Source organism: Alosa sapidissima, chromosome 20 (genome assembly GCF_018492685.1).
Source record: "Alosa sapidissima isolate fAloSap1 chromosome 20, fAloSap1.pri, whole genome shotgun sequence".
Classification (NCBI taxonomy): domain Eukaryota; kingdom Metazoa; phylum Chordata; class Actinopteri; order Clupeiformes; family Clupeidae; genus Alosa; species Alosa sapidissima.
In genome coordinates this window covers 13,708,302-13,720,467 of record NC_055976.1, presented here as the reverse complement: position 1 = coordinate 13,720,467, position 12,166 = coordinate 13,708,302, and the positions used below count along the sequence as shown (strand labels likewise).

The following is a 12,166-nucleotide window of genomic DNA, read 5'->3' as shown; positions in this document are numbered from 1 at the left end:
GTGTGTGCGTGTGTGTGTGTTTTGTGGTCAGGCTGTTTTGGCCTCTTGAGTGTGTGTTTGTATGTTAAGCTCATATGATTGCATTAGCAGGGTAGTCAAGCGTATGTGTGTGAGAGAGACTCTGTGAATGTGTGTGTGTGTGCGCACTGGGCAGCGCTCCAGTGCTGGCTGGGCCCTGATAATGGGCCGTCAGGAGCCTGCAGGGCCTGATTGAGCGTGAAGCAGAAGAGAGGGACCGCCAGAGAGGAGACACTTAATCTGGTGTGTGTGTGTGTGTGTGTGTACTGTATGTGTGTGTATTTGTACATGCCGATATGTGTGTGTGTGTGTGCATCTGCCTGTGTTTGTTTGTTTGTGTGTGTGTGTGTAAACCACAGATGGCCAGGGTTGGTATAGCAGATATATAACGTGTCTAGATGGCCAGGGTTTATATTAGCCTGGCCCCGCCCACCTAGATTTTATTTCAGGGAGATCTAGTCTGGAATTTATTTCAGGGAGATCTAGTCTGGAAACACCATAGTTCATAACCGTTTTCCTCAGACAAGGAAAATGTCAGGCCAATCAGCGACAAGAGGGGGAGACAAAACCGAAACGTATTGTGATAAGCAGAAACAGCAACACCTGCAAACATCAAAAAAATGCAGTTGGAAAAATACAGAAATGTATTTACAGTAAAGGGTAGACCCACAGACATTGTTTCTTGACTGTTGATGCTGCTTATTGTCAGTTTGTAAATATTAGGCGAAGTGGGAAGTAAGTTAGAAATCTCTGATCGATGTGATTGGTAAGGCTGGACCAATGATTTCAAAGTCGCGATGCAAGTGTTGGAAACATTTCCCAATCAAGAGTCACCAGACTGTATTCACTTTGTGAATGAGTCTGGATTTTTCCAGGCTGGGTTTGTATACCAGATATAACATGTCTTTAGATGGCCAGGGTTGGTATAGCAGATATATAACGTGTCTTTAGATGGCCAGGGTTGGTGTGCTGATGGCTGTAAGGTACAGATAAAGCCCTGAACCATCTGAGAGTGCGTCCCCTCTCCTGGTTTTAAAGACTCTCAGAGCTCTGCTGCGGCCCGTTCTTTTCACCATTTCCTTGTCAAGGACTTGGCCTTGTCTGGAACTACTCCATTAAACCAGCAGCACTCAACCCTGAGCAAACCAGCAGGAATAACATTACAAAATGTCCACTGTTTATTTTGCATTTGTCCCTGAAACATTGTATCTGTGTGTGTGTATGTGTGTGTTTCCGAACTGAATTTCAGTGAAAAGGTAATGAGTGGAAAGTGGATGAAAAGGTTTTGAATCGAAGGTCTGCAGGAAGTGTGTGGGAGCTCACGTGTGCGTTTGTGTGCGTGAGACCATGCCAGAACTGATGCCGTCACCAGAGTGTGTGTAGGTGATGTGTGGGTGAGGAACCAACAGGGATTATAGGTGTGTGTGTGTGTGAGAGGGAGAGAGAGCGCAAGGGATTGTGTACACATTGTGTATATGTGCATTTTTGTATGTGTGCATGTTTGCGGCGTGCTTGCACACACCAGTATTTAACCTCTGGTGTGTGTGTGTGTGTGTGTGTGTGTGTGTGTGTGTGTGTGTGTGTGTGTGTGTGTATTACCTCTCTAAACCTGTGATTTGCTTCTGGTCTGCAGAAACTGTTCCGCAGAGAACTGCAGCCTCCGTTCAAGCCAGCGGCAGGAAAGCCAGACGACACCTTCTGCTTCGACCCAGAGTTCACAGCCAAGACCCCCAAAGGTGAGGACCAGGCATGAGAAGTGGACCTAGCCTAGCTTAGCGGACCTAGCCTAGCCTAACCTTACCAGACCACACACTGCCACTCAGACCATAAACTAGCCATTATTAATCTGTAGCGTCTTGGGTCCTGTCAGATCCAGACATACTGTCCCTTCAACTGAACCAGGAACTGTATGTTGCCCAGGTCCCTGAAATAGAGTGATGTGATCATCACAGTAGGGTGGCAAGCTGTTGTTTGGTATTGTTTGTGTAAGTGGTAACGTGTTGTTCTGTTCCAGTAAGGAAGCACTCAAGTATTGATACACAACTCTGATTAGTTTGATTTATTCCCTTTTTGGTTTCCAAGCGTCATTCCCTAAAGAGGCCTGTTTATCGCTGACTCACTGTGTGTGTGTCTGTGCATCTCTTTGTGTGTGTGTGTGTGTGTGTGTGTGTGTGTGTGTGCGTGAGAGCAGACTCCCCGGGCATACCTCCCAGTGCAAACGCTCACCAGCTCTTCAAAGGCTTCAGCTTCGTAGCACCAGCTTCCCTAGAGGACAGCAAAAGCTCCCCCATGGTCAATATACTCCCCATAGTACAGGTAAAAACACACTCTCCACAAACACACACACACACAAAATGATCCTTTCATACATATAGGAGGGCATGCACTGTATTTCCCATGCTTAATCATGCGTACTAGGGTTGTCCATTTTTTTCAAAACAAAGTTAACCACATAAATGTTCGCGCACACTCTCCTTGACTCAAATAAAACACACACACACACAAATGCACCCATTGTGTGGTAACAATCAGTGGACACTCACCACCTTTTATTAAGGGCTCAGAAGAGGTCTGAACTCACCCCTCCTTATTTGTCACACAGTTGTGCTGATGTGTGTGTGTGTGTACACAGATGCACAGTGGGTCGGCGCAGTTCTCGGACGTATACGAGCTGAAGGAGGACATAGGCGTGGGCTCCTACTCCATCTGCAAGCGCTGTATCCATAGAGTCACCACCATGGAGTTTGCTGTCAAGGTAACACGCACACACACACACACACACACACACACACACACAAACACACACTCGACTGCACACGTTCTAGCACTCACACACATCACTCAAGCAGACAGGAGTCGATAGATATCGTTGTATAGCCCACCCACACACTCCCAGGCATGCGTAAACTCCTACCTGTAGGTATGCACAGAACCCAGCACGTGTTGTGGAAGCACACACACACACACACACACACACACACACACACACACACACACACACACACACACACACACACACACACACACACACAGTCTCAGCTGTCCCGCTGCATCTGCACAGATGGACAGCAAGAAGTCCCATATATACATACTCCCAAAAAAATGCCTGAATACTACAGTCACTCACCCCTACCTATCCTGCATGTCCACACACACACACACACACACACACACACACACACACACACAGAGTTGTCCACATGGCCTGCAGTAGCACCTAATTAGCAGGAGCCTCTTTGGCTAATCCTTGCTTGGGGGAGTTGGCATGAAATTCCTACTCTTAACAGCAGGGGGCAGTGGAGTCCATGTAATATAATTGTAGGAGTAGTTAATCTCACTAAATGTAAAAAACATTACACATATGGAAGAGAATGCATGTCAAATAAATATCACCATTTATTTCTCAGTGTAAAACCATTGTGATGATTGCGTGCTTGTATGTTTTTAATTGATGTGTGTTTGTGACCCTGTGTGTGTGTGTGTGCCTGTGTTTTCATGTAGATTATAGACAAAAGCAAGAGAGACCCTTCAGAAGAGATTGAGATTCTCATGCGATATGGACAGCATCCGAATATCATCACACTTAAAGATGTAAGTGTGTGTATAATTGTGGACATATTGTATAGTATCTGAACATTAAGTCTGGAGTGTGTGGATGTTTGTACACTTACATAGGCATATGATGAAGGGTGTGTCTTATCTCTCCAGTACTAACATACAGTGATTTGTGTGTGTGTGTGTGTGTGTGTGTGTGTGTGTGTGTGTGTGTTAGGTGTATGACGAGGGCCGCTTTGTGTACCTGGTGACGGAGCTGATGAAGGGTGGGGAGCTGCTGGACCGCATCCTCCGGCAGAAATACTTCTCTGAGCGAGAGGCCAGCGCTGTCCTCTACACCATCGCCAAGACCGTCGATTACCTGCACTGCCAGGGGGTAGGGGACTCATACACACACGCATTATACACACACATTATACACACACATGCATCATGAATGCACATATAGTATATAATATACACATACATACATATGCAAAACACAAACCTACATACATTCATACACTAACAGTCACCAGGACATGCAACTTATTGCACTGCCTGGTAGAAATCTATATCCACTGACACACATATAGATTGAGCCCAGGAGCTTTTATCCGTTTTCTCAGGAGCCTGTGATGATCAAAGCTCATTTAGAAAGACTATCAAGTCAATCAATGTCACTAAATAGGCAAATATCGCTTTTTGTTGATACCTGTGCACTTTGAATTTCACCATTGTGTGTGTGTGTGTGTGTGTGTGTGTGTGTGTGTGTGTGTGCAGGTGGTGCACAGGGACCTGAAACCCAGTAACATCCTATACATGGACGACTCGGGGAACCCAGACTCGATCCGCATCTGTGACTTTGGTTTCGCCAAGCAGCTGAGGGGGGACAACGGCCTGCTGCTGACGCCGTGCTACACTGCCAACTTTGTGGCACCAGAGGTATGCACGTCAACACACACACACACACACACACACACACACACACACACACACACACACACACGCACGCTCGTTTATGTCTGGAAAGCGACATAAATGTCTAGTGACAAGATTTTTGCTGTAAACAAAAACAACTGAAGCATGTGAATGAATAGGCACCGTTACTCACCTGTCCATCATTGTATAAAGCATGGTATTGATTCAATTGGTCCGCGGACTCTGCACAATTCTCAAATCTCTGTGAGCTCAGTGTCCTCTCCTGCTCCCTGTGTTCAGGTCCTGATGAGGCAGGGCTACGATGCTGCCTGTGACATCTGGAGTCTGGGAGTCCTCCTCTACACCATGCTGGCTGGGTAAGGGCACTCACACACACATACACTCTCTCTCTCCTATAAAGAAGACAAACAATTATTTATGTAATGGGAGTCTAGCCCTAACCCTACCCACGCAAAAATGTTGGAGGTTTTTAAAGAGAATGGGAAGATCAGAATTCAATTGTTTTGGACCATCTTCAAAAGCTATGGAGCATCCTTGTTATGTCAGTGATAAAATTACAATTGTTTGTGTGTGTGTGTGTGTGTGTGTGTGTGTGTGTGTGTGTGTGTGCGCACGCACTGTCAGCTACACCCCGTTCGCCAACGGCCCCAACGACACCCCTGAGGAGATTCTGCTGCGGATCGGCAGTGGGAAGTTTTCCCTCAGTGGAGGCAACTGGGATACTGTCTCAGACTCCTCAAAGGTATGTACACACACACACACACACACACACACACAAAGGCAGTTATCCACTGTCTTAGATAAAGGTATACAGACACACATCATCATTCATCAACAAAAAGCACAACTTCACAGGGGCGGTGTACCATATGCCTACGGGGACCTGGGTTTGAGTCTGACTCGGGTCATTTCCTAATCTGGTAAACGGTCCTGTCAGGATAAAGGCAAAAAGCCCCAAAATATATCAAAAATATAGCCCCAAAATATATAAAAAGCACCCCCCCCTCCCCCCCCCCCCCCCTTGGATTTCATGTGAATCGGCTGGTTAGTTTTTGCACGATCCTGCTGAGAAAACAACAACAAACGCCCAAACAAAAGAACTGAAAAACGCCAACTGAAAGTAAACTCAACCATACTCTCGTGCCTGGTACCCCAGTCTGCCCAAAGCTGTGCTGTCAGAGTTTCCTTAGGGATCCTAAATAGGAGTAAACATCAGCAGGAGAAATGTTCTGCCCACCCCTTCTATAATCATGAGGCTCCTGCATTACTACTTGTAGACACAGGGGCGCTCTTTACCGCATGTTGCACATGCCTGGGCAACATCATGTGGTAAACACTGTCTGGATACCAAGCAGAAATTCCCATTGTTACACGTGAGTCACCTATGCACAAACGTTGCCCATTAGAAGACCTTTATAGACTCTAGTATGAGGGTTGTTTGCTGAGCTTTAATTTGATATGGCCAGAAATGCACTGTGTTCCAAATGATTATGCAAATTGGATTTAAAGGTTTAAAGGAGAATTCCGGTGTGATATTGACCTAAAGTGTATCGAAACATGATACCGAGTGTGAACGTATGTCTCATAGCCCATCTCGGCTTGTCCCCTGCACTCCAAAATCTGGCGCTAGTTAGCCGATGCTACCAACATCTTTTTCAATAGTGGTGCTTCGGCATCGGGCTAGCCATGCAAATAAATCACTGTTTTACACCCATTTACGAGGCTCAATGTATCTCCACACTTCATTGGTAGACTTCCGAGGGCCCTGACTGCTACTGGAAGAAACTGGAATCCATGCATTTCCACTGAATTATTTTTGGAATCTGATCCCTTATCATAGCTGTTCATTCTTACTCGTTGCTCGACTTATCGTGACTAAATTCAAGATGGCTGCAAACGTTAAACTTCGTGAAGATACTGTCTGTATAAATCGTCTTGTAAGTAAACTACCAGTGCTTTTTCAAAGTTCTCAATGTCTCGTTTTAAATGTCAGGGCCCTAGGAAGTCTACCAATGAAGTGTGGAGATACATTGAGCCTCGTAAATGGGTATAAAACAGTGATTTATTTGCATGGCTAGCCCGATGCCGAAGCACCACTACTGAAAAAGTTGTTGGTAGCATCGGCTAACTAGCGCCAGATTTTGGAGTGCAGGGGACAAGTCGAGATGGGCTATGAGACATACGTTCACACTCGGTATCATGTTTCAATACACTTTAGGTCAATATCACACCGGAATTCTCCTTTAAAGGTCAGCGATTGCAGGCCCAAGAAAGGCCCAAACATAAATGATCACATTCATCTATTCTTTCCTAACAATCCGCTAGCTGCCCGCCCCATAAGCAGGCCATCAAAAAAACGCCTCTCTGTAGGCAGCCTAGGCTCTGAGATCTGCACACAAAAACAATTGCTAACAAGTGTTGCCAACCACTCAAAGGCAAAATAAAGTGTTCCAACCAATAACTGACAAGATACGCGTTCAGGAGATTTTCAATTGCACAGGAGGGAGGGGGAGGGAGTAGCGAGCTAGCTAGTTTTGTTTGAATGTCAACAGAAGTGACACTACCCCGCCATCGCTGATACAACCTTTAAGTGTCATAAACATTTATTTTTTTGTTTTTCAATTACACTCATGGATGGTACTGTGTCTCAGGGCTCTTTGGATCATTGAAATCAATCTCAGACACCTGTGATAATTAGGTTGCCAGGTGAGCCCAATCAAAGGAGAACTACTTGAGAAGAAGGATGTTGCACATTATTAAGCATGCCACAGGTTGCAAGCAATATGGGAAAGAAAAAGGATCTCTCTGCTGCTGAAAAGTGCAAAATTGTGCACTAGATTGGAAAAGGTATGCATATTATACATTGGATATTTCCCAAAACCTTTTTGTGATCATCGTACTGTGAAGAAATCTGTCGCTAATTCAGAGCACAGGCGGGTTTGTGCAGACAAAGGCATAATAAGGAAGGTTTCTGCCAGACAAATTCATAGGATTAAGAGAGCAGCTGCTACAATGCCATTGCAAAGCAGCAAACAGGTATTTGCCTCTGGAGTCCCGCGAAGGAGGATCCTCAAGAAATTTGCAAGTGTGCATAAACCTACTATTCGGCCACCACAATGCTCACAAGCAGAAATGGCTGCAGTGGGGAACACATGAAGACAACAGTTTTGTTTATGGATGAGTGCCGTGCAACCCTAGATGGTCCAGATGGAGTAATGGATGGTTGGTGAATGGCCACCATGTCCCAACAAGGCTGAGACGTCAGCAAGGAGGTGGCGGAGTCATGTTTTGGGCCAGAATCATGGGAAGAGAGCTGGTAGGCCCCTTTAGGGTCCCTGACGGTGTGAAAATGACCTCGGCAAAGTATGTAGAGTTTCTGGCTGACCACTTTCTTTCGTGGTACAAAAAGAAGAACCGTGCCTTCCGTAGCAAAATCATCTTTATACATGACAATGCACCATCTCATGCTGCAAAGAATACCTCTGGGTCATTGGCTGCTATGGGCATAAAAGGAGAGAAACTCATGGTGTGGTCCCCATCTTCCCCTGACCTCAACCTTATTGAGAACCTTTGGAGCATCATCAAGCAAAAGATCTATGACGGTGGGAGGCAGTTCACATCCAAGCAGCAGCTCTGGGAGGCCATTCTGACATCCTGCAAAGACATTAAAGCAGAAACTCTCCAAGAACTCACAAGTTCAATGGATGTAAGAATTGTGAAGGTGATGTCAATGAAGGGATCCTATGTTAACATGTAACTTGCCCTGTTAAGATGTTTTTGATTTAAATAACTTGTGATTTAATTATGACCTCCTAATGCTGCAAATTCAACATGACCACTTTTAGTTCTTTACCTATAAAATGTCTTGAAACTCTGCATAATAATTTGAAACAGTGCATTTTGAGGGTTTTTTATTATTATTATTATTTATTTATTTTATTTAAAGTATATTTTTGGGGGGCTTTTATGCCTTTAATGACAGGACAGTGGAGAATGGGAGAGAGAGTCGGGGTGGGATCCGGAAAGGACCACGGGGCGGGAATCGAACCCGGGTCGCCGGCGTACGGTGCAGGTGCCCCAGCCAGTTGCGCCATAGCTGGGGCTGAGTTTTTTTATTTTTGAAAAAAATACTGTTATCATTGGGGGGTTTGTTCAATAAAATTCGGTGTATGACTTGAAAATTATACTGACTGTCATTTGCATCGACTATTTAGGAAAATCTGACAAAAATGTAATTTACACAATAATTTGGAATGCAGTGTAATTCTAGTTTAGTACTAGACAAACTGGATGGGCACGTAAAGACCTGTTAAAATGTCTAGAACCATTTCAATCATTTTATACTTTCAGTCATTTGTAATGGTGGCCATACAATGATGGGGATAGCCTCGGGGCATCTCCTCTCCTCTTCCCTACCCCTCATCTGCCTGACTAACTCTGTGTGTGTGTGTGTGTGTGTGTGTGTGTCTCTCTGTGTGTGTCTCTCTGTGTGTGTGTCTCTGTGTGTCTGTGTGTGTGTGTCTCTCTGTGTGTGTCTCTCTGTGTGTGTGTCTCTGTGTGTGTCTCTGTGTGTGTGTGTGTGTGTGTCTCAGGACTTGCTATCCCATATGCTCCATGTGGACCCCCACCAGCGCTACTCGGCTGAGCAGGTGCTCAAGCACTCGTGGATCGCCTGCCGCGACCAGCTTCCTCACTACCAGCTCACGCGGCACGACGCGCCACACCTGGTCAAGGTGAGACTTAGAAATACATACACACACACACACACACACACACATTAGAAACAGGCCTGTAGATGTGCAGTAGGCTCTGACAATAAGGAGGGAAACGGTGCAGAGAAGCGGTCAGTCATCAATAAACCTAAAAGTCTTTTTGGGATCATGCTGTTCTGTCAACAAGTAGTCTCTAAAGATTTCACATCTGTGTTTCATTTCAAGAACTAAATACTGGTTGTTCAAAACCAATAAAATGTCATTGTGTGTCTGCGTGTAACGGCATTTGCATTTGTGTCTTGAATTCGTGCGTGTGGGCGCAAATCTGCTTGTGTGGACAGGACATTTTGTGTGTGTGTGTGTGTGTGTGTGTGTGTGTGTGTGTGCGTGTGTGTGCGCGTGCTTGTGTGTGTATATGCTTGTATTGTTGTTGTTATTAACGCATGTAATATATAAATACGTGTGTGTGTTTGTGCCCAGGGTGCGATGGCTGCCACATACTCTGCGCTGAGCCATAAGACGTGTCAGCCGGTGCTGGAGCCGGTGGCGGCGTCCAGTCTGGCCCAGCGCCGCAGCATGAAGAAGCTCACCTCCACCGACCTGTAGCAGCCGGACACACACACCACCCCAAACACTCACCACTGCTGTTGCTCGCTCTGCTGCACCCTCTCTCCTCTCCTCCTCCTCTCATCTTCTCTCTCCTCCCTCCTCTCTCATCTCATCTTCTCTCTCCTCCCTCTACTCCTCTCCCATCTCTTCCTCCCTCCTGTCTCCTCTCATCTCCTCTTCTCTCTCCTCATCTTCTCTCCTCTCATCACCTCATCCTCTCTCCTCTCCTCTCCAATCGTCTACACTCTCATCTCCTCTTCTTCCCCTTTCTCTCTTCTCATTCTACTTCTTTGTCTTTCATCTGTTTTTTTCTTGTCATCCTACGAACCCTACTCCTTTCTTTTTTCCTCCCTTTTGTTTTGCTCCTCCTGTCGTTCCTCTGGTGTCTCCTCTCTATCTCTTGTGGACCTGTCCAACTCTCCTCTTTCATCCGTCTTTATTTATTTACGTTTCTACTCCCCCCCCCCCCCCCCCCCCCCCCCAATCCAACCTACCAACACACGCCTCGCTCCTTTGCCTCCTCTCTGATTGGCTAGTTGGACCTCACTGCGTGTGACGTCAGCAAGGCTACAGGAACTCCATGAAGAGGGGAAATGCATACATGCACACAAACAAACAAACAAACAAACAAAAACCGTTCTGCTGGGGATTTATGTGTGACTTTTTTGCATTTTTTGTCTTTTTAAAGCAAAAGAAAAATATATTTTATTTTTCTTCTCTGGTATATGCACTTTCTGCTCTCTCTCTCTCTCTCTCTCTCTCTCTCTCGCTCTCTCTCTCTCTCTCTCTCTCTCTCTCTCTCTCTCTCTGTCTGTGTCTCTCTCTCTCTCTCTCTCTCTCTCTCCTCGCTGTCTTTCCGTCACTCATGCTGAGGCAAAAAAGAAGAATATTTAAAAAAAAAAAAAAAAAAACATTAAAGAAAAAAAGCACCAGCTAAAGAAACCTTCTCACTCACTGTGACCGGCTGTACCTGAAGCTGCTTCCCCACTAGAAAAAAAAAAAGAAGAAAAGTGCAAAAGAAAAAGAGGAAAAAGAGAAAAAAAATATATACTGTGTACCACATTTCACAGATCAGTAGGCATGTTGCTCTTATCCAGCTATCCCTCTCTGCCTGCTCAATCCCTGATTTAGGATTCCCCTCTTCTCCCTTCTCACTGCCTCTCCCCGAGAATTTATTACCTGGCCAACGCTCTGCAGGCGAGCTTTAAACCGTTTAGTGTCGGAGTCAGAGACAGGAAGAACGACGCCCCCCACCCCGCCACCAGGAGGATGAGCCCAGATAGCTCACGTTACCTTAAGAAGCTGAGAATATTATGTATTTAAACTAAAATAAACTAAGTAGGGAAGAATTAGACTTCCATACGCTTTATATTTAAAAAGGAAAAGAAAGAAAGGTGTACATAATTTCACTTCTACCCAGGAGATCGAAGGGAAGCGACTCCGTCAGCTTTGAACGTGTGATCTGCCACCTTAGCATAAAATCTGTTCTCCAAAGCCCCCCTCCCCACCCACCCACCCACCTACCCATCGATCCCCTTGAAGCACACATTCACTTGCAAACCAGCTTGGCAAAGACCCTTTTTTAAATTATGTTTTCTTTTTGTTTTTATTTTTGTTGTTTGTTCTTCTACCCCACCTCAAGCCTTTCTCTGGGTCTGCTGTTATATAGTTTTTTTTTTTTTCCCCCGGTTGCTTTCTGATGATGTCTTTAAGTTTACCTCTGTAAAAAAAAAAGATATAAATGAAAAAAAAACTTTAAAGAACGAAACTGAAGTTGGTAGGTCAGGTGCTTGTCGGATCAGTGTTACTGCAGAGACTCTTGGGATATGGGGAAGGGCATCCTCTGCTCATGGTGCGGCTGAATTTGAAAACAAAACAAAAAAAAATGACAAAAAAATATAATAATTTCCATGAATATCTCCTCAAAGACATTGTGGAAATTTGTATCATATTGTATTTATTTCATTTAATTTTTAAAATTCTATTTTTCTTTCAAGTTCTGTATATATTGACATTAAAGATCATTATTGACATGCACCCTCTTCTGTCGGCCATTATTCTTCCATACTCTTTTGGACGTGCCCTGTCCTATTTCCTCCTTGTAAATGACCCATAGCAAATTAGCCTATTGTTTTTTCAGTACTGTTCTCCATGTCTTGGCTGAATGGTCTTTACCTCCTGCACCTGTGTAAAATGTCCATTTTATTGCATTACAACTAATGTTGAGAATTGAAACTACCTGTAAGTAGAATAACTGTCTCAAACTCATTTTGAGGGGACACTAATGTTGGCACTAAGGAGACACTAATTGCATCTGTTATTGCCACTGTACACCCGGAATGCCTGGTACT

The 12,166-nt window shown here is 44.9% G+C and overlaps 1 protein-coding gene across 2 annotated transcripts in view; it reads left to right on the top strand.

Annotated features, from left to right (window-relative positions):
* rps6kal (ribosomal protein S6 kinase a, like) overlaps positions 1-9,991 on the top strand; it is a 29,707-nt gene extending 19,716 nt beyond the window's left edge. For both annotated transcript variants that reach the window (XM_042075097.1, XM_042075096.1), the window contains exons 13-22: positions 1,652-1,754; positions 2,210-2,334; positions 2,651-2,773; positions 3,520-3,609; positions 3,791-3,949; positions 4,336-4,497; positions 4,774-4,850; positions 5,119-5,236; positions 9,087-9,227; positions 9,687-9,991. In XM_042075097.1, the coding sequence (XP_041931031.1) occupies positions 1,652-1,754; positions 2,210-2,334; positions 2,651-2,773; positions 3,520-3,609; positions 3,791-3,949; positions 4,336-4,497; positions 4,774-4,850; positions 5,119-5,236; positions 9,087-9,227; positions 9,687-9,812 (1,224 nt within the window). In that variant the 3' untranslated portion in view covers positions 9,813-9,991. The remainder of the gene's footprint in view (positions 1-1,651; positions 1,755-2,209; positions 2,335-2,650; positions 2,774-3,519; positions 3,610-3,790; positions 3,950-4,335; positions 4,498-4,773; positions 4,851-5,118; positions 5,237-9,086; positions 9,228-9,686) is intronic.
* Positions 9,992-12,166: the final 2,175 nt, after the last annotated feature.